Raw genomic sequence first — 22,238 nt, 5'->3', positions numbered from 1 at the left:
ATTCAGACCGAGGACCCCATTGTATTTTCCATTGTTCAAATCCATGTACCCTAACCTTAACAATACCCCATACGATAGAATTCTTCCGAGGATGTGGTGATTCTTAAGAAATCACAACCGAGGACCTGAAATTCTTTTGTTCAAGTCCTCGGTCAGAATACAAACAAATGCATGCAAACAAATATTCTACATACACATGTCCTCACCATGGCATGGATTCCTTTTGCCATAAACAAGTTATCCAATCCTTTACTAACAAATTGTATATAAATCCCACAAAAATTTCAATTGATTATTTCGCAATGCAGCTGAACCCCAAAACTTCCCCAAACCTTTTCTTTCTTTCCATTTTTTTTCTTTTCTTTTCTTTCTGAAATTATGTAGTGAAAACAAATTCAAAGCCACTTTGCAAACAAACAAACAAGCATACAATACAGTTTTCCCCGGGTTTTCGTAAACTTTTCCAGGTATTTGTACTGGGAATTGCTATCTTAAAACTAAATGGGACATTTGTTGAAAACTATGGTGAAAATGAATGGACGGATGTACTCTCTAGGTTGGCCTACTGTGCGATGGCTTGATGCATAGTCTGTATCGTAATAATTTAACTTTTACACCATGGGAATGAACCTTAACAGAAAGTAATAGTGATACAATATAAGAAAAATCTTCCACTTTGTCGTATTAATGTCGCAGCTGCCAGTTAAAGCCTTTGAAAAAGTCCCTAAGTTAACTTTCAACCAAACATCAGCAACTTGACATATAAACATTTAAGATCACTAAAAACGACAAATTTTGTTGGACTAGATAGGTAAGACATTGCATTCACAGCGAGGAGACAGGTAAGTGAGATGGTGTAGTGAATACATGAGATATAGTTTATAGGGTAATCACTGCATGATGACACATGTAGGCAAGAAAGTAACTAGTATAAACTCACTCAAATAAGCAAATGGCAAAAAACTGGACGAGACGATAAAAGGTGTTTTCTTCCACTAGTTTATCCCTGATTCTTCTTTGGTTTAAGAGCTCCGCAAAGTGGCGACGCCCGGCAGAATACTGCAAGTGAACAAAATAGATTTCATTAAGTGTTGTATAGTTTAACGAGGGAATGGGGGAGAGGGTGGGAAGAGGGAATGGGGGAGAGGGTGGGACTTGGGAGGGGGATGGGGTGGAAGGTGGGACTTGAGAAGTGAATACTGCAATAGAACAATAGATTTAATAAATTATCACAAGGAAATCATGTTCTATAGTGTAACTGGGGGAGGGACAGGCAGGGAGATGGGTTTGGGGGGGGGCTGTATGGTGCAAGTGATGACGTCTAGATGGAAGCTGCAAGAAAACGTGATAAATGTATTCAATGACATAATGTATGGTGCCACTGGCGAGGGGTGTTTTTTTGGGGGGGGGGGGATTGAGGACCTTCATACAGATGACATTAAGCAGAATACTCTGAAAGATCAGAATAGGTTTAGTTTATTTAAAAACCAAAAGCAAATATTATTACATAGTGTAGTAAGAAGAGTGTGTGTGGGTTGTTGTGATTACACCATGATAACAAGTGGGCACAGTTTATGAAAGGAACTGGGTTTTATGATACTGCAGAAAAACCTACAAACCAAAGTTCATAATTTATCCCAAAGATGAATAAAAACGCAGACTATAATCCTTTGACTGTTAAATTAGCTAGTAACAGTAATTTTGAAGGAAGAAAAGAAGGTCTAAATGGAAGTTAGGAGAGAAAAAAAGAAAGGAAGAAGGCAAAAGAGAGGGCAAAAAAAAATGAAGTATTGCAAGAAGAAAATGAAGGGTGCATAGGGAAGCCGATCATTCCTAAAGTAAACTTCATCTTTGGGTTTGTGGTTCCAAATGCAAATTAATCAATATTTATGTATAAACGTATAATTAATTAAGACTGCCAGTGTCAATTCAATTGTGCAAGCATTTCTTATTTCCAAAGGACTCCTGAAATTGTTGATTTGACACTAAAGCAAATATCATTGGCACCATGCAGGTACTGTACATATTATTTTTACCGCCAAAAGCTATATTAAAAAAAAAAAACGTCCAAATATTTAAACCCTGACTGATGTAATGCTTAATTCAGCAAATGGATATTGACATAAATTGTGATGACCAAATTATTCGAGATGTGTCCGGTAATTTGACATAAATTACCCGTTTAATATGTCTGACCATTCAAAAGAGTGTGTTCGGCCTTTGTCAAACACACGACATTGTACCATCCGCAGTGTTTTGATGTGTCTTCCAACAAGGAAGAAACTGTTATCTTTGTCAATTTTCATTTCTGGTTTCCATCAGGACTGACTCTTGGTACTCAGGAACTACATGGTATCGTCTGGAGTGCATATCGAGACAATCAAAAAGTCTTTACCCCGTTCCTACTCAGTTATATCTAAACCTACATTAGCCAGTTTTATATGCAAGAAACCAGGCCAGAAACCACCCTTGCCATTGACTAGAGTAAGCTTTTGTCATTTGGACATTCATAATCAAACACAAACACAAATATTGACAATGATCGCCAGAGTACAAATATCGCAACCACTTCCTCTGCTTTTATATCCTACCCAACACTATTCCGAGGGCGTAAACCACAATTCCATTGTGAAGTATTTTTCATTGGATTGAATCTTGTCGGTAACTTAAGTTGAAGTGTTTGATCAAAGTATTATCAAATTTATATACGTGTATATATATATATATATATATATATATACATATATATAAATATATATATATATATATATATATATATATATATATAAACGGTATATATGTACATTAAATACATTACTTACTTTACAGTAACTATCAAATGTGGCTGATGTTTCCTGGTCGATTTTGTCACTGAAAAGGAAAAGAATGGGAAGAAGAAAATGTGGAAAGAGTCTGATCATTTAAGGATTTGGATACAATTTCGAAATTGCACAGAAAAACTGATATCGAGGCAACTATGAGAAGTACGGATACGGAAGTACAGATTCTAAAGAGTTTTAAAAACTGCCAATGACCGCACTGCATGATATGAACAACAATGTTATATCACTGTTCTTCATGTACAATCCCTCACTAGTTTAATAGTTATACAGATTTCATGCTTCATTCATGCTCCATTAGGGGTGTTAGCTCAGTGGTTAAGGCCGGTGCCTTTCAATCATAAGGTCCCCGGTTCGTGTCACTCCAAGATTAATGAATGTCGTCCAGTTACAGAGTTGTTGACAATTGACAATTCATAATCATGGACATTAAATTTATGAATGTAAGAGACTGACTTCGGTCAGCTTGTGGCTTTGATAAGCCAATGAGGCTTCTTCGCGAGTTCCTGCTTGCAGGAGGATCTAACAAATACATAAATTATCTTACACAGTATAAAGTTCCTTTAAACTGTCTGATCCATCGACATGCCACAATTGCCCAATTTACAAAAAATGCCAGATTGCAACATGTCAATTTCCCTTGAATAGCCATACCACTTTTACAGTATATTGTAAACTTGGCAACAATACTATGATCATATCCACTTTTAAGAAAACAATCCCCCCCACCCCCCAAAAAAGGTGCAAATTATGCATACGTATTCCAGAATTGTCCAATGTTAAAGATTTTTTTTTCTATGTCCTATATAATAGGTCTCTTTCTGATATTAAACTTCTATTTATCAGTGAATACCGGCATTTCTTGTGAAATAAATAGTATGTTGTATAGGTCACTATAGTATCGAGAAATTATAAAGCAAACCCTCTAAATACAATACAGATATATACTTCCATTTAGTGTCCATAATTTACTTTCCCCCATCCCAACAACAAATAATTTTTGTGCTGTGTATATTTAACACATTATATACCACCAAAATGTTTCAGTACTAAACATGGCACATTATTTTTGAAATGTGACCTACTGTACAGTGTGTGTGATATATCATTGATATCCTAGGGCAAATGAGGCAAAGGGTCCAAGCAGAGGCACCCATGGTCAAAGGGGCCCAGTTCAGGAGCACCCACAGTCAAAAGGGGCCCCATGATGTCAAGGGTCCAGGAGCACCCACGTTCAAAGGGCCCCCCACTATGTCAAGGGGCCCAGCTCTGTGAACACGTGTACTTCCAAGCAAGGCATATATATACTGTAGATACCAACTTTCTAGTTTTGGAGTTTTACCTGCAAACCTTAACTAGTTGAGTGGAAGGAGGGGACGGGCAAGCAAGCATACGGTGTCTCAGGGGGTCCGGAGGTTGTCTTTTAATATATTATATGCTATATAATGAAAGCGTACAAATGCTGCACTTCACGACTTCACAGATCGGCCATCAATATCTTACTGTACGTACCTTGAGGAGAAGATAGTCTCCACCAAGTTCGCCATAAACACCTCGCACTCCTTATCGCACACTCCTTTGCAGACATGCGGCCCGCCGGTCGTGTCCACTTCGAAAGGACAGAAACAGAACCGGTGGTTCTGATTTGGACTCGTTTCTAACGGACTCGTTTCATTCTCCAAGTTTGCGGAGTCGGTCGTTACCAGACTCCCCGAGTTTGTCGAGTCGTCGAAACCGAGGATGAAACCGTCCCCGGGGGCGCTCTCTCCCTCGTCTTCGCACATTTCGTTAATCATGCTTGCATCCACCAATTGCCATTCGTTCGATATATCATCCGTCCTCGAACTCTCCTTCGACCTGCAACAAATGAAAGCAAAATGGATATAAGAAAGATGTTAAGAGACAAAATTCGACATCTACTCTATCTACAAAACGGAACTGTATATATACAGGTATTCTAATACATCTTCTTCTTTTTTGAGTTTAGTAATTATCCAACCATTAAATCTTGAATAATTAACAGGAGTCACAAACCCAAGCATTTATCATCGTTCTAAAAGATGACAGATGAATTTTGAGAAGAAGAAGAACAACAACACCATAAAACATGCAGCAAAGAATATCTCGCTCAATTCGGAGATATCCTATTTCAAACGTGACGACTGGGAGCTGTCATTTAAATAAATCTGTGATGTCATAGTCTCACTAGGATCCGAAACCTGTTACATTTTCTCTTTGTTTTGTCTTTTTTAATATTTGCAAGATAGAAGCGTTATCAGGGTCGACACTAAAACCAAATCCCATAATCTCTGTCACGCATACGAACTTCCAATGTTTTTTTCCCTTAAAACTCAACGATATTACAAAAAGAAGTGAACGTTGTTGACAAAAATTAAAAAAAAATATATAACAAAAAACAAATGAAGCACATGTGACTTGATGGTGTCATATTAAGACTTGATCCAAGTTTTCAGCCTAGTGTCTGATTAAGGAACATTAAATCTCAGATTTCTTCCAAATGGAATAATAATAATATAAGAATTTGTAAAGTGCTTTGATCCAGTTAAAAAAAAAATTGCTCAGAAGCGCTGCAGGAGCAAAGTACCCAAAATGGACACAACAGTTATCAAACAAATGGATATGCATTCATAACAAGAATTTCTTTGTCTGAATGTGCATTCTACTGTATCCGTACCACTTCACAATTGTTTTGCTTTTTAACATCAATTTTTTTTTTCAAAAAAAAACTGTTATAATCCTACCTGCTCTTTCCATCCCTAGTTTGTCTTCTAAATCTCTGAATGGACAATTTTAACATGGCTTAAAACTCCAGAGAAATAATCCACACAAATTAAAAGGCAATTATAAAAGTTTGGAGTATCCGACGTAAAAAAAGAGAAACATTTATAGACGACTGACAGAGGGCACAATGTAAACCCTGGCTTGTCTTCTATCGAAAAGGACAGTTGTAAAGTTTTAAAAAACGACCGAAAACATTGTAAAAAAACTTAGCTGTCTGGGATACCCTTATCACATCCTGCCGTTAATGAATCCAAACTGTTTATGCTAGTTAATTGTCAAGTGTATTCTGATCAATTACGAGACAATGGGTAGTTCCCACTTCAAGCCAGCGTGGTCACACGACCGTGACTATTTATATTAATTCCCTAATACACAGCTGACTGAGTTCCCCTGAAATATTGACGTAGAACAATGCTTTATATCGGTTATATATATATTCTTTCTCCACTTCTGAAGAGTTAACCGGCAAACAAGAAAAGGAACGAAAGAGGAAAATATCACAGTGCATCGGTCTAGAGCGTAAAAATACACATAAATCTTCCCAACATCGAACAAAGAAATTTAAAAACCCTTTTGTGAGAGACACAGCAGGATAGAAGAGGGGACAAAAATGCAAATCGTTTTGTACAAACACACTGAATTATACGAATGGCTTCAAAAGTGATCGCCTGACAAATACCGTACACTATTTGTATTTGTATTTGATCCCAGAAAATACACACACAGCTTGCTCCCGTCGGTAATTAGACACTCTAGTGCAAAGTCAGTACATGCAGCTACGGTCAATCCCCTCAACACAGTGTACTGTACATATAATAGCAGCGATGGACATCTCAGGTCTAGATAAAAAGGTATCACTACTGTCTGCATTTTGTAGTGACACGAACAAAACGTCACTTGCAAGCAACAGAAAGTTTACTTTTTCAGATGGGCGCATGCGGTTTGGGGCGAGTCTTCGATGCCTTTAATGGAAAGCAACAAGCTTACCCGTCTCTCCTTGCAACCAGAAGTGAATGATGATCAATGCCTGAATTTGATTTAACAGAGTACTAAAATCTTGATAGTAAAATCTTGATAGAATTGCCAGTAAATCTCACAAAGAGCGCAGATGTGAACTTTGGTCCTCGTCCACCCCCATTAGTGATGCTGCGATCTGATATATCTGAATATTCCCACAATGTTGTCCATAGATCATGGACGTCCAGAAATATCAACTTTGTGAACTTTTGACATTCAATTATAAATATTATAAATTTTTGGGAAAGGTGTTTACGATGTTACAAGTCACAAAATAATGAAAACTCAGCTCTGTCTTACTCTCCTGCTTCCAGTTATTTGTTTCGTAATACGGAACGAATCCACGGCAGTTCTACACTTGATCAAAGTCTGATCCGGTGTGAAAGTGACGAGAAATGTAATAATTGAATATGATCTTCTTTATGACCTTGCAGCTAGTAGTAAATTCAACAAAAAGCTTTGTTCACCAGTTAAAGAGTTGCAAACCGTGTTCTTCTCAAGTAGGAAACATAGAATGTCTCGAGTAAGACTTTCACTCTAGCATTGCCTTAATAATGTTTATTATGAATTGTATTTTAACCAATATTTAACTAATAGTACCTAGATACACAACTGCTGTACGAACTGTAGCTTGCCCCAAAACGTACTCGAGTGCAAGAATTTGAAGAGGACACTCGTATCTGTATTGTATTTCCCAGGGTTACATCTTTTGTAATGTTAGGAAAAAAATTGCTTTATAATCCTTCGATACTATGTAGTGACCGATACAACTTACTATAGATTCACAAAAAAATATATTCACTGATAAATAGAACTTTAATATCAGAAAGAGACCTATTATGTACAGTATATAACATAGAAATAAATATGATGTATATAAAGGGACATAGAAATAAATATTGTTTAACATTGGACAAGGAGGAGGTAAAAAAAAATCTTGGTAAAGACAGAGTCCAGTCCAAATAATGACCACCAAAAGTCAAAGTAGTTAAGAAAATTGGGAGACGAAGTCAATAGCTCAAATCGCTAGTTGCTTCTTCTGAGTGGTAGGATTTGGGAGGTCTGGGAAAGTGGGGGATGCCGTGAGAAAGTGTGGGAGGAGCAGTGTTAAAATGCTTCGATCGAGTAGTTTAGGGTAGATGAGAAAGTGCATACACGTAGAGTTGGAGGAGACAGGTAAGGGAGGAACAAAGTGACTAAAATAGTAATAAATGACAAGAAAGAATTCTGCACTGTGAACTAGCTTGCTCAAATAGTACTACACGAGAGGGGGCTAAATATTTCGGTATCAAATATATATATGGAAAAACTAAAATCTTAGGTCCCAGTTCAGTATGAATATATCCTTGAGACAGAAAAAACGCAAGATGTTGGCACTTTGATGGTAGCATGAGAAGGACCGAGTAGCCAGTCATAGAGGGCACACAGTGTTAAAAGGTTACCAGTTCATTCTATGCACGGTAGAACAAGGGTGCTAAGGTCGTGGGGAGACAGGTAAGCGAGGAGCGAAGTAAATTCCTGATTGTTTTAATAATTTGCGTCTAAGAAATCCCATTTGTTTAAAAACTTCAGTTATTAGCAAAACTTAGCTACTTTCTCACACAACTCAGATAAATTTGTACTGTTGAAAACTTTTGCTTTTTTAACTTACCTCTCACTGGCTATTCAATGGTCGTAAAATCCATCATTTTCCAGAAGATGATATGACCGGGCAAATAAAAGCGAAGGGTATTGTAATGCAGATATATATATTCCAGACAACCCTGTAACTATATACCACAATAGCAGAGCATACTGTATATATATACAAGTAAACCCAAAACCTGCACTTATTAAGTCATTTATCAGAAATAGATATTTGGTCATTGCCATCAGAAGAGGAAGTACCAAAAGATGTGCATCAGGTAATTGGTTTATCATATACCTGAAACTTTCAGTTTCCATTGTCGATTGATTATTACCGAGAATTTAATGTATTTATTTTCTTTACCAAAGTTTGTCAGTGATAGTACAGTACTTACCGTCTAGGCATATATTGTATTACAATATGGGTGGCATATAAATCATTTATTAAATGTAGGGTTACAGGTAAAGAACAAAACATTTTAATTACGAATAAAAATGTGCCTGTCTCCACACAACAAGAGCACTCTCACTCTACCATTTCTAGAGCAACTGGTCTACTGACCTCTATCTCATTCTACCATCCAAAGTGTCACAAGCTCTGGATTTATTGTAATGTTTTCTTGTTTATTGTGATCACTGTTTTTTTCTCACATTTGGAAATCTCTTTTTGGACTCCATCAAAGGATCCACACAATCATTTCCACAGAAAGCACATGAGTACATATATGTAAGACACGGTAAAGCCCGAGTGCAGTTGTAGATGAGTATGTGAAGTAAATATTATACATTCAGTACATACAGTTTATATATATATAATATATATGTCAAGTTTCAGTCCATATACTGCAGTACAAGTCAACACAAGTTTACAGAATGTTACCTGTACAGGTAAGCTGTCTGCACCAAAATACAGGAGTCCTATTTTAATTTTTTTTTTTTTTTTGGTGATAGGACATTCCGTACGGCTGCAGACGACAAACTATAAGTATACTTGTACAGTAGCAAGATAGAGAAAAAGTTTGTTCAAATCGTGTGTACGATTTGTACGACGGTGAAAGAGTCGCAATTTAAACAGTTAAAAAATATAAAAACAATACATCGTTTGATCAATATTGGAACATGTCTTTGATACTTTTGCACGTACATGTACACCTGTATGTACAGTACTGTGATAGGCTTTGACGTACCTTAAGACTCCATTCCAGGAAGCTAATTGAAACGTTCGACTTTAATAGAACCAAATGAACTTTACGCTAATTAACAATCTATGTGACCATTGCTTTTACTTTCAGTTTACTGTATAAATATACAGCCTTGAGTCTTTTAAAAATTGAGCAACTGAAAATCATTTCCACTGTACAATAGCAACAAGATAAACAGCAATAAGTGAAGGACTGGTCGCTGATTGAACATTGCAACATACAAAGTAACAAGAAGATTTGAACCCAACAGCGCCATTGAGGTCAGCAGGGTCATTGAGGTCAATGGGGCCAGTGAGGTCAAACGGCTAAGGCAAGGGAATTGAGATCTAAAGATCGCAGCTTTGAGTCATGGCCGGAAACATTACATATGGTATATGGGTATGGCACTTAATCTTGTTTGCCTGAGACCCCTTACCCATATATATAAATTGGGACATTTGCATGTGTGGCCGGTTTGTGGCTGCACCCTGTTGGATGTCCCCTAGCATTGTACACACTTTGATGTGTATAGGTCCACTGTTAAGAAGGTTTTCCCTTGATACAAGACTGTAACTACTTCTATTCAACAACAACAAATAAAATCTGAAAAGGACAGCTTACTAGTCACATATAAAATTTAAAACTGCAGGTTAAAGGTCATACAGTATTTCTCTTATAAATTGTTTTCTAATTCTATTTAATAACAAAGCCATATAATATTGAAATATCAGAATTACAGACAATTAAGTACTTTTGACAAATTTAATTAATTTCTAAGCAGTCTAAAAACATTGTTTGGGATGCAATCACAGCAACTATTTAAGTTTCAACTACAAGAAAGAATCACTTTAATACAGTAGCTGTAATTTGTAAAAAACTTTTGTTCGTACAGCTTGCAAAAAGGAAAGGAGGGCACTATTTGAACAAATCCTTGACTCCAGTGTATGAGCAGGAGATACAATGAGTAGGAGCCAAGGTATTCTGTACCAGCTGTGTTATATGAATATATGCCTTAGTATCAGAAACCCACAGTAAATACATCACTATGGAACACTATATAGATATATATGGCACTGTGCAAATCTTAGGTATGTTACAGCCATGGCAATAAAACTGAAGGACACAACCCGTATTTGAGAAGCTTTGCCCCTTATCACTATTAAATTCTGTGTAACCAAGCTACAGTATGTATCTGTGCAGTATCTATTCTAGGTACAGTAATTGAATTCAGGAGCATGACTGAACTTTACTGAAGGTGTGGAAATAATTTAGTAATTCAAAGTGCACAATAATCAAACTGCATGGTTTTCAAGCAAGAAGAATGGGGGTGGGGGGGATTGAAAAACTGTAAAATTGTTTTTGTGGCAGTTATAATTAAAGTTATAAAGTGCAGTCTATAATGTATGAGACACATGAGATATGCCAGTATCTATAGTACAGCATTAATATCACCACAGATTGTCTCAATAATTCAGTACTTAGTTTATTAAGTTTTTAATCCAGACAATGCCATGGGGCCATGCATACACGTGTATATATACAGTAGTACTTCGATTGTCACTTAACAGTACGTCATAAATTATGAAAATCCCCCAAAATACTGTAGGCATGTCATCTGTTAATTATGTTATACATGAATGCATGTGGACACTAAAATTGCATAGTTTTGCCACCATTTTTACACAGAAGCAACCCATTCCATTACACAAATGAATGTGGAAAGTGCATTGGGAGGTCATGCATTTTCTGTATAATATTATTAGCAATGTACTGTACATACAATATTAAAGTCATATGTAGAGTGCTGTAAAATTACTTGGACCAGGTTACTTAGTAAAATAAATTGCTTTTTGTCACACTGGGCTAATCCAACAGATATTTTGGGAATACATACAGAAGTCTTTAGAGGCAAAATTCCTCCAATTAGCAGCAAATAAATAGCAAAGTTATGCCTTATTGTTGTGTGTCAATTCATTTATTCTGTTACAGTCAAGTAATTACAAAGATATGTAACCTTTACAGCCAGGTGCCACCCCCCAAACCCCCTCTAGTGGGCAGCCCTATACAAACCTGTTTGTAGCACTGTCTGATTTTACACAATGCGGTAATTAAGGGTAATTCAGGGCAAAGCTTTAATGGTAGTCTGGTCATCTGAAAATAGGTAAAATAGGTCAAGCGATAAATTGGTATCACCTAAACCCCTGTGTTCTCTTTTATACCCACCTACACCTATTTTGGCAATGACACCTATTTATTTTTCGTTTATCTGCAAATTTAATAGCCAGGCCCGGAAAGGGTCATTTCCGGCGATCCAGGGAGTATCTTTACTCAAAAATTTTCTGTTCGCTACTCGCCAACCAGTGGTGGGGCTCCGCTTAGATAGTGTCGAAAGCGCCCCTACAGACCATTCTCACCCCTCCTGACCAATACCCCTAGCTCCGCCACTGCTACAGTGTACATATTGGTGTTCTATTCACCAAACCTACACACATCTCTACTACGTACAATGTACATATTGGTGTTAATAATAACAGCATCATACAAGTTTATTAATTTACTTTTATTAAAGCTATATTGTTTACATACACTCTATGCATTGACTGTACTGTACAGTAGCTCTATAACAGCCCTGTAGAAATTAGGTATCAAAACTTAAGCTGGAAAAAAAAATTGTGTTTGCTTAATGATTACTTATTAAACAGAAAACAAAATGATACTAGAGACTATAAAATACTAACCAGATAGACTCCAGTGATGACTACAGATTCTTTCTCCCTCGTCTGAAGCGTCTTATGTTTCCTTCTTTATTCCTTCTTTCTTTATTGACAGAAATTAACCTTCTAATTTTGGCTCGTACCAGTCGATATAAATGATCACACAAAAAAACGTCCGTATGGTCGTACTGTACATACGTACGATAACAAAAGTATGCAAAACAGCATGAAAGACAAGATGGTAGAAGAATCTTCATAGGCGTGGATCCATTTTATGCTGGTATAGGAACATTGTTAATGACACAAGTCTACAATTTGTTTCCTCCAAACCACAACTCTTCGTAAACAACAAAAAACAATCCCCTTGAACTTGTCGAGTGATCAAAGCAATACAGAGTGACTTTTTCTGCTGGCAAGATCTTTGCTTTTATAGAGCTGAAGTAGGTGGTGCACTTCTATTTCTCAGTACTACTCACAATCCCACGGAAAGGCATTTCCAACATTCTTTTTGCAGTCTTTCTTCTTCTCCTTCCAGGCCACCTGGGGTCAATGTAGGGGTTCAAAACTGCAGGAGCCAAGCCAAAGCCTTTTTTTGTTGTGTTTTTGTTTTTTTTTGGTTTTTGTTTTTTTTACAACAGGGGCTACTGTTTGCTAGGTGCATGTACCCACCATATTGCACCTTCCAGTTGACCTATGAGATGAAAGCAGGGTGCTGGGGAAAAGCAAATAAGAAAAACAATTACAAATGTGAAAAAATAAATTTTGATTTGCCCATCTTCTCTGTGGGGGTGTGCTCTGTGGATTGGTCCTCAGAAAGGAAAGTCAAAAATTTTCCAGCTAATTCTGTCCCTGCTTACAAAGTTAATAGATCCATCATGAGTTACTGGATGTTGGCCAATTGATTTACAAATTTAGCACGAAGGGTTGCTGCTGACTCAGGTAAAGATTTAAGGGAGAGTATTATGTACATACTGTACAAACACACTGTGAAATCCACTGCCCAAAATTTACAAAATAATACTGTATTCATCGCCGTTTATGAACAGTAGAACCCTTTATGCCTGAGGAATGCACTGCATTTTTGACGGCGTATTTTGCTTTATGTGGCGTTATAACTAAAAAGGATGCTTTCTTATGGAGCATTTCAGTCGTTATATATGTAATAGTACATAAGAACAAATAAAAACTTGGTGTTGTTTCTATCTCATTGAAATTGTAGTGAGTTGGAAAATCCAGAACAGTGAAAAACTTCCAGCCTCCTCCACCTGGATATATGTATGCCCTTTATTTTAAGATATTCAGCTTTACAAATTGCTACTGTAAGTCTCTGTTAGGTGCAACAAATGGGATTTGTCTTTTCAGGTCCATATAAATAGGAGGGGGAGGGGGGAGGTGCTGGGAAGGGGATTACTTTTGCTGATAACAGAATTAAGCTAATAGCCTGCAATAACATAATCTGCTTTCAAATACCTCGTTGGATAATTTGGGTACAGAGTTCTACATTTCCTAAATTCAATCAACTATACTCTTTTGTCTTCTTCAGGAATATACTATATAAAATACCTTTGAAAAACTGTTTTCAAGAATTTACGAAACCCAAGATGTTAGAATTTGAACCCAATACTTATCACCTTTTGACCAGTTAAGAAAACACCACCAGTTTTTTTTTTTTAGTTCTTTTATTCTCAAAGCATGCCTGATCTCATAGTAAATTTACACAAAATACAGACAAGCAACAAAAGACATTAGACTTCCCAAATGCATCCAGTCAGGCATGGCAGCATATAAGTATCAAAACACCCGGGGAAAATGGTTGCCCCCCCCCCCCCGGCATCTATCAGGTCAGGTCTCTAGAAAATGACAACTAAGACAAGAATTTGGTTCAAAAATCACTTGGATTTCAACATGCAGGGACTGAATTTTTTATCTCTTTACAGTACATTGCTGAAGGCAAATTTAGAATTTAACACCAACTTAGATGCCATTAAAAAATAATAAAAAAATAAAAAATTTGGGGCATGTTTAGGACACCTGTGGTTATACACACATGGGTATTAGCAGTGTAAATATATATATATATATATATATATATATACTGTATATCACATATAATGGTGGCCAATATTCACAAAGAGTGCTCTATGCCAAGGCAGAGCTAGAATCACTGCCTGATGATCGGTACGCGAGCCCTACCCGTGAAACTCTGAGTAGCAGTATGATGGTATTTTAGTTAAGTATATTACAGTATGTGATATATATATATATATAATTGAAATTATAATATAATTGAAATTATAATTTATATATATATATATAGACTTCCCCTTCTCTCTTTTTTTAAATTTGTTGTTGTTGTAACTATAACACTCCATTGTTTTAGTCACAATATGACCCTTCCAGATCAAACAAATGGAAAACTTTCTGGCACAGTTTAAAAAAAAAATCACTAGATTTGCCCTTTAAATTATCATGGGGATAAGGCTGAGCAGGCTTTTATTACAAATTTAAATTTCCAATTTGACAAATATCCAAGATGTGGTTGGAAAAATTTGGCAAAAATTTCTCAAAGACAAAATTATGTTTGAAGGGATGATAGAGGCCAGGCTAGTGAACTTTTGAATTTGTTCTTACAGGCAAACTATTTATACAGAAGGAATGCATTACAACATGAGTGTTACACATCATATCATATCAGTTTCAATAGAATGAGTTGACGCAGTATGAAGGTACTTTGGAGACTTTTACAAATTTACAGGCAGAGCCTAGAATTTCACAGTTTATAGCCACTTGCTAAAACCCAAAAAATACTAGTGCATACAGAAATCTACTGCCTAAATATCAAATTCCCAACTTGCATTTCCTTGCCATCAAAACAAAAGCAACATTAATTTGCACTGGCCAAAAAACAATTGAACAAGTGCATATTTTCCACCTTTTCAAATGCAAAAAGAACATGTGTACTGTATTAATTGTATCATTTAAGAGCAATCAGTAAATTATGGCCTATAATAATATTAGCAAACTTAAAAAACTGCTAAATTACTTATAGGACGTTTGTAAATTTAAGCTTTCTCGTGACAGACATTGAGCAAGGTACAACATACGTCTACATTAAATTACACCACAGGCGTTACTAACGATAGCGATAAATTTGTATAATACAGTATATATAAGCAAGCTTATTGTTCATTGATTCCATGCCTGTTCACATCTATATAAAGAGTTGATTTTGAACCTTTGTCTACATGCCATTTCCATGAATAAAGTACCCTGGGAATAATTTATCCAGTATCGTATTGCAAAGTGCTAATTAGAAATGGACAAATTGCTCTATATGTACAGGTGTACAAAGATGTATACACATGGCAGTTTTTGTTTAACATAGGAACCATAGCATTTTATTAAGAGAAAGTTCAGTCTTCCAGAGGCTATGCAAAGTTTGAAGTATCAGTTACATTTCATGGTCCCATACTGTACAATATACAGTAGTATACCAGAATTTAAACTAAATCAGACATACAGTTGCAGTGAAATTGACATCTCAAAAATTTTATAAGCCCTGCCCACTCATTAATATTCATGAGATAGGAACCAGAAACCATAGGGCACAATTACTCATCTACAAATCTTTACACTAAATAAGGCTATCCTACCATGCATATATTCAGCTCCTTTGATGTTCAGGCTTTGGAGACACAGCATATTTGAGAACATGTTTTGTGTTTACAAGCTAAGGCATCACATACATACACACACACACAAACACACACATGCAAACTTGACTGGATAGGTTCTGATGGATGCAATGCATCGGAATCATAAATGGTTAATGTTTCCTTCAATCTGAACTTTATGAAATTAATATTGTTGCAAAATAATTTCTACTATCTTGGAGTGCTCAAATATAAACCAATCAATCAATCAATCAAAAGAGAACAATCCTATGTATACCAAAGAGAACAATGGTTTGCATTGTATAACATGTATTAAAACTTATTCCTGAACAGCTGTAAAGTCAGTTGTCACATGTATGTCACAAGTGAAGCATAAAAAAATGACTACAGGTAGTTACTCAGTTTCCATTAATAACCTTCTCCAGTAATGTTAACGAATACATTATAACCCTTAGGAATGGGATCATTTCTCGAAAGGGAACAAGATGTAATTTTCTAATGAGGTTCCTCATTGCAACATCTTTCTAATGACTTCCTCCTTGCCAGTTCCTCAATTGGTCTAGAGCTTGATTCTTCAGATATTCAGGATATTAGTCCGGCTTGTTGTGTGTCGCAATGTTGACACATAAATAAACTGTGATACTGATGTGGTAATCATTCTATAAAAAGAATTCACCAAATTAAGGTACTAACCAGCTGTGCAACATACTGAATTTATAAATATGATATTTTGAATCTACAAGCCAACATCATATACCTCGATTGCTACTCACAAGAGCACCAGAACGTGTTTGAAAGACAGACACCTTGCATAATTTGGTCTATAATAGTCTAAATTGTTTTTCTCTTAAGCTAATTAAAAAGTGAAAAAAATTTACTGTACCTTTTAGCAGATCTATTAACCTTTATATGCTCTTGTACAGTATCTCCAATACCCCAAAGACTCCTTGCCTAGTAGACTCTTCTGGTTCCACCTGCATTACTATCCTACCCCTCCCCCCGCCCCCCCACTCCCTTCCACCAATCTAAAAGCTGAGAGTCCAATGCACTGGTAAAACTTACAGTAAATCAATGTCAGTTTGCAAGAATATCATGTGTATATCAAAATATATGTTCAAGCATCATGTGGATCATACTTAATTAGAAAGGATAGCTGGGGGATTGGGAGAAATGGGGGAGATGGAGAAAATGGGGGGAGGGGTGTGGCACTATGGAGAGTGAGAATAGAATTCAGATTGCAAAATGCTATGCACCACTGTTTTAGTTTCATGTGCCCAATTCATGTCCCTTTGTGGGTGTTGGTGGTACAGTAAGGATCGGGAAAGGTGGAAAACAGCTGGATGTATATAGATATATCCATTCATTCATAATTATTTATCGTTTCTTCAGTATATATGTATACAAAATTACAAAAAATATGACAGAAAAGGATATTACACTCTTGGAAAAAGGTTCTATACTTGTCACCTATTTGGAATCTTTTCGGGTTCTTTAACGGTCTTGAACCCCTTTCTCCCAAGAGTGTATAAAGTTTTTACAATAAGACAATTTTATACAACTATTTCAGTATACAAATTATAAACTTGAAGAAATGAAGAGAGATCTGAAAAAAAAGTAATAAAATATTTGTCGAGTCAGACCACCCTATATCTATTATATCTGTACCTATAACATGTTATGAGAGAAGAAAACAAGTGGAGAAAACAGGGGCGGGGAGAGAGAAGAGTAGGGGAGGGATATGAAGACAATTTCTTAAGACAAGGTGATGGTGTTCGGTAGATTGTTCCCAAGGGCGGCGAAAGCACTTTTAATCTGGGGGGGGGGCACCGACATCAGAGGGTACTTTGAAGAAATTCGATTGGACTGATGCAGCCTTATATTGAGTACCCTTTATAACTCTTATTGTATTATCTTATTTGCGTATACACATCACTCCATCAAGTGTTCATTCTGTGTTCCTTGGCCTCTTGCTAACTTGAGACACCTCAATTTTTATGTAGAAAAAGGGCACATTTTTAACCTGAGGAAAAGTGATGGGGCCCCCTGTGCCACCCCGGTTCCACCGCCCTTGATTGTTCCAAAGATTAATTGCAATGTAATAGAAAGTCATGGACTTCCGTAAATATATGTGAGAGAGAGAGTGTAGATATCACATAGAGTTATAAACTATAGTAAATGCTATGGAAAATGTAGCAGGTTTATTGTACAAATGTGCCAATAAATTTAAAACTACTGGACCATTAATTAATGGACACATAATTATGCCTTTGTTTGTATATATACGATAACTCAGGCTTCGATCTTTACCATGACTTTGTCAGGTCTGTATTCAATTCCAAAGTCTAGAGTCTTTAAAAAACCAATAACAGCTTCAATGCTTCGATAAACCTATGTACCGGTGCACAATCATGTACCATACTGTACCTGAGTATACATTCTAGATGTTTTAACTGGGTTTACAATGTATGATATCACAGCCAATACTGTACAGTACAAATCATAGTACATTATCTGGCTAATTCCTATGAGAAAAAAAAAGCACACCCACACAATTAATATGTTGATTGCGTTAATATGTTTATTTTATATGTTAACCATGCTTACTTTCGTTCTTTTAAATATTTCAAATCGTTAGAACTTTATTTTTCTCACTTCTTTTGCAAAGCTTTTGGCAGAAAAGCTACCGCACTGAAAACAGCTAAAAAAGTACTGAATCAGCAAATCTTTTCATAACTCACAATTTGCGATGTGTACAAAAGGAATTATAAAAAGCACACACACACAATTAATATGTTGATTGCGTTAATATGTTTATTTAATATGTTAATCATGCTTACTTTCGTTCTTTTAAATATTTCAAATCGTTAGAACTTTATTTTTCTCACTTCTTTTGCAAAGCTTTTGGCAGAAAAGCTACCGCACTGAAAACAGCTAAAAAAGTACTGAATCAGCAAATCTTTTCATAACTCACAATTTGCGATGTGTACAAAAGGAATTATAAAAAGCACACACACACAATTAATATGTTGATTGCATTAATATGTTTATTTAATATGTTAATCATGCTTACTTTCGTTCTTTTAAATATTTCAAATCGTTAGAACTTTATTTTTCTCACTTCTTTTGCAAAGCTTTTGGCAGAAAAGCTACCGCACTGAAAACAGCTAAAAAAGTACTGAATCAGCAAATCTTTTCATAACTCACAATTTGCGATGTGTACAAAAGGAATTATAAATAGAGTAACACGAAAAACACAAGTTTACAAAAGTGACACTGTACAGTTACAAAATTGCTATAGAGCAGACTTTCTGATTGCATAGCAACATGAGTTGAAGATGTGACCCGAGGTCAACGATCACAACCACTGGGTCACTGAGGCATGGATGTTATTTTGTCGTCTATTTTTAAAATAAATTCTAAGGGTGTGTTTTTTTTGCTTTAAAAATTAGTGTAGCTTCCCCTTTTTCGGGCACAGCTTGAAATACATGGACTCAAAAACAACTTCACAAACATCTGGCTCGGTAGTCTTCATTTTGGCAAAGATTCCAGCTGATTCTGCCCAGGGTTTGACTTTATTGGCTAGCAGGTATTCCCTGTGGGATATACAACTTTAATAGGAGTGTGTTGAACGTAGCTGTATTCTAGAAAACAAATACATTTAAAAGAGAACACAGTGTCACCTTCATATTTCAATTAACCAATGAATTTCAACCACACCTATAACTTCCGAAACATCCTGCTTTCTTCAACAAGTTAAGGTGACAGGTCCAATTCTTCCAAGTGATTTTTTGGAAGTTTTCTTCTTCATGCATTATCAGAGACTCACTGGACTGAAACTGATCAGAGACACTTAAAAAATAATACACAAGTTCAAGACATTCTAACAGATACTGTTTTCATGTCGATGACTGATGACCTGCCCTAAATGCAGAACAGATGAAAATGACATTCAGTGTGCCAAGGAAACCTGAAAGACTTTTTGAGGATATCAGAGGTGCCAGCTTCTTACGTAAAAAAATAATAAATTCATGAGGGAAATAGTTTTAAGAAAGAATAAAGCAATACAAAAAAAATGACAAACATTGCATGCATGTTGTATTCTACTAGCTGTAGCTACTATATGTATGAATGTAAGGGTGTACGTATGTATGTATGCATGAACAAGATATTTTTTTAACAGCAGACTTTAAACAACAGAAAAAAAATACAGTTTAAACAACAGACACAATTGTGATGACCTGACATTTTTTAAGCATTTTAAAATGAATGCCTTTTGAAGGTGCATTCTTCATTTGCTGCATGCAACATGTTCAGTTTGTGTCACATTGACCAGGTCAGCTGACACTGTCACTCCTACGGTTTAAACTAATTAGCAACTTTATGCAACATTTCCTGCCAAATTGAAACAAACTTTTCTGTCTATCCGACAAATTCAATGTAATTAATGTTTATTCATTAGCATTGTTTGTTTACCTAGATACATTATGTCCTCGATACATTATGTCATCATCCTGTAGACGGGTCAGATCTATTCAAGTTATTATTTTATTTAGGGGGTGGCCGGCGTTTTAATGCAGACTTAATGTAAACAACAGAAAACAATACAGTTTAAACAACAGACACAATTTTGATGACCTTTTCTTTGAACAGACCCAATTGTGATTGGGTTTAATTATCATTTATCTTGCCTGTCATACTATCCGGTTGTAGCAAATTATATAACGCAAAATGCAGCTTTAAAGATTCTGCAATTTATTTAGTTAAAGCATAAAGATATGTGTCATCAGTATAAAGATTCTTTGCATATGTTTGAATAACACGGTCATATCGATTCAACTATTCATTTTGAAAAGTTTAACAAAAAATTTTAAAAACAAAAAAAATACATATGCAGTTATGGATAAAAGTATGCTTGTTCTAAACACTAATTGTTTTGCAAGTTTGCTTCTCTCAATCAGCGATTTCAATAGTTTAATATACATATCTATATATAGATGTATATAGGGAAACCAAAACAGAGGAATACAGGACATAGTTTTTAAACAATTCAGATAAGTCCAGTATGGAGAACACAGTGTAAATACACAGCTACAGTTCAAATGAATCAGTATATACTGAAAGCCTAATTGAACGTTAATTATAAACATAAATCATAGTCCACAATCACTATAATGATCACCCAAGCATGAGCCGTGTCGAGACAGTACTTAAAAGCAAATTAAATTACTAAGTACTTTTTAAGGTAAATGCTTTCAAAATTTAAATACATGTATATGTGTAGGTGTACGTGTACTTTTGAATCATGCTGATCAAATCTTCCCAAGAAATGCAATTTTGAAGAAAGCAAGTTTCTTTTCTATCTACCAGGTATATACTGTTCATGTCAGGATATAAATAATTATTTTGTTCTTCAAGCAAAATTTGAAAAACAATTTAATGACAGTAAGCACTGCAATTCAATAGATAACATGCTGTACAGTACCAGGCAATGAAACAATTAATTCAAGATAACTGCTGCATGAGTATATTACAACATACCATAAGGGCTATCAAAACACTATAATAAAATGTAAGGCCTACACACATGTATGGATACAAACTTATCATGGTTGACTGACTAGATATTACCCTTAATATCACGTAAACCTCAGACTTTTAAATAAGTTTCTTGCATTGTTTTTGGTACCCACTGTTTCAGGGAATTACCCTGGGAATACCCTGAAAATAGCAGCTCTGAAAGGTCATTGGAAGAGACTAGAGTGCAGTGTGCTGGAATACTCCCAGAGAGGGAATGGGAGTGGGATTATCTACATATTGACCATGAATATTCATTTCTAAACTAATTGTCCGTGAAACTATGTATCATATCAATTTGATTAGATGGGAGAGACTCTCCGCAAAGCTCATTGGTCATGTGGAGTGGCTACCTGAACATGTTATTTTTAAGTGCTCTCAGCTCGCAATCTATAGGACATTATATACACAGGAAATGCACTCGGTCAAATGGCCACACCTACAATGGCAGTATACAGAATTCAGATCTCAATGTACACGGCATCTCCTATATGGCGATTGGCATTATAACATAGTCATGCATGTAAGGAAAATTAGTCTGACGTACTGTACCATAATTCTTAGATGCTTAATTAGTCATTCTGGAATGTTTGCCAGAAAAGACAATGATATTGTAACGCTGTACTGTTAAGTTGTGGATCAATGGGAGTTCTGTGTGGAGGGTGTGGAACCATTGTGGTAGTTTAAATCCCCTTGGAAGTATAAAGGGGTTCCTTCTGGCATTAAGTAAACCAGTTGTAATTGTTGGCAGATTATGGCTTTTTGGGGCTGCTTCTATGGATTGGCATGTGGTATCAGGCTTATCCTGGG

The 22,238-nt window shown here is 35.9% G+C and overlaps 1 protein-coding gene across 4 annotated transcripts in view; it reads right to left on the bottom strand.

Moving 5' to 3' along the window:
- LOC139964226 (uncharacterized protein KIAA0513-like) overlaps positions 1–22,238 on the bottom strand; it is a 40,014-nt gene that overhangs the window by 15,545 nt on the left and 2,231 nt on the right. Inside the window, exons 2-5 of one of the 4 annotated variants that reach the window (XM_071965679.1) lie at positions 12,205–12,892; positions 4,353–4,697; positions 2,823–2,871; positions 941–1,059 (exon numbers count right to left, since the gene is read on the bottom strand). In XM_071965679.1, coding sequence (XP_071821780.1) covers positions 941–1,059; positions 2,823–2,871; positions 4,353–4,636 — 452 coding nt within the window. In that variant the 5' untranslated portion in view covers positions 4,637–4,697; positions 12,205–12,892. Of the gene's footprint in view, positions 1–940; positions 1,060–2,822; positions 2,872–4,352; positions 4,698–5,602; positions 7,047–8,310; positions 8,467–12,204; positions 12,893–22,238 lie in introns of those variants that run through there. The other 3 variants (XM_071965696.1, XM_071965674.1, XM_071965688.1) reach the window with 3 other exon arrangements.

Source organism: Apostichopus japonicus, chromosome 3, assembly GCF_037975245.1.
Source record: "Apostichopus japonicus isolate 1M-3 chromosome 3, ASM3797524v1, whole genome shotgun sequence".
Lineage (NCBI taxonomy): Eukaryota > Metazoa > Echinodermata > Holothuroidea > Aspidochirotida > Stichopodidae > Apostichopus > Apostichopus japonicus.
The sequence above is the reverse complement of the archived record's forward strand: the minus strand, read 5'-3'. Positions and strand labels throughout refer to the sequence as shown.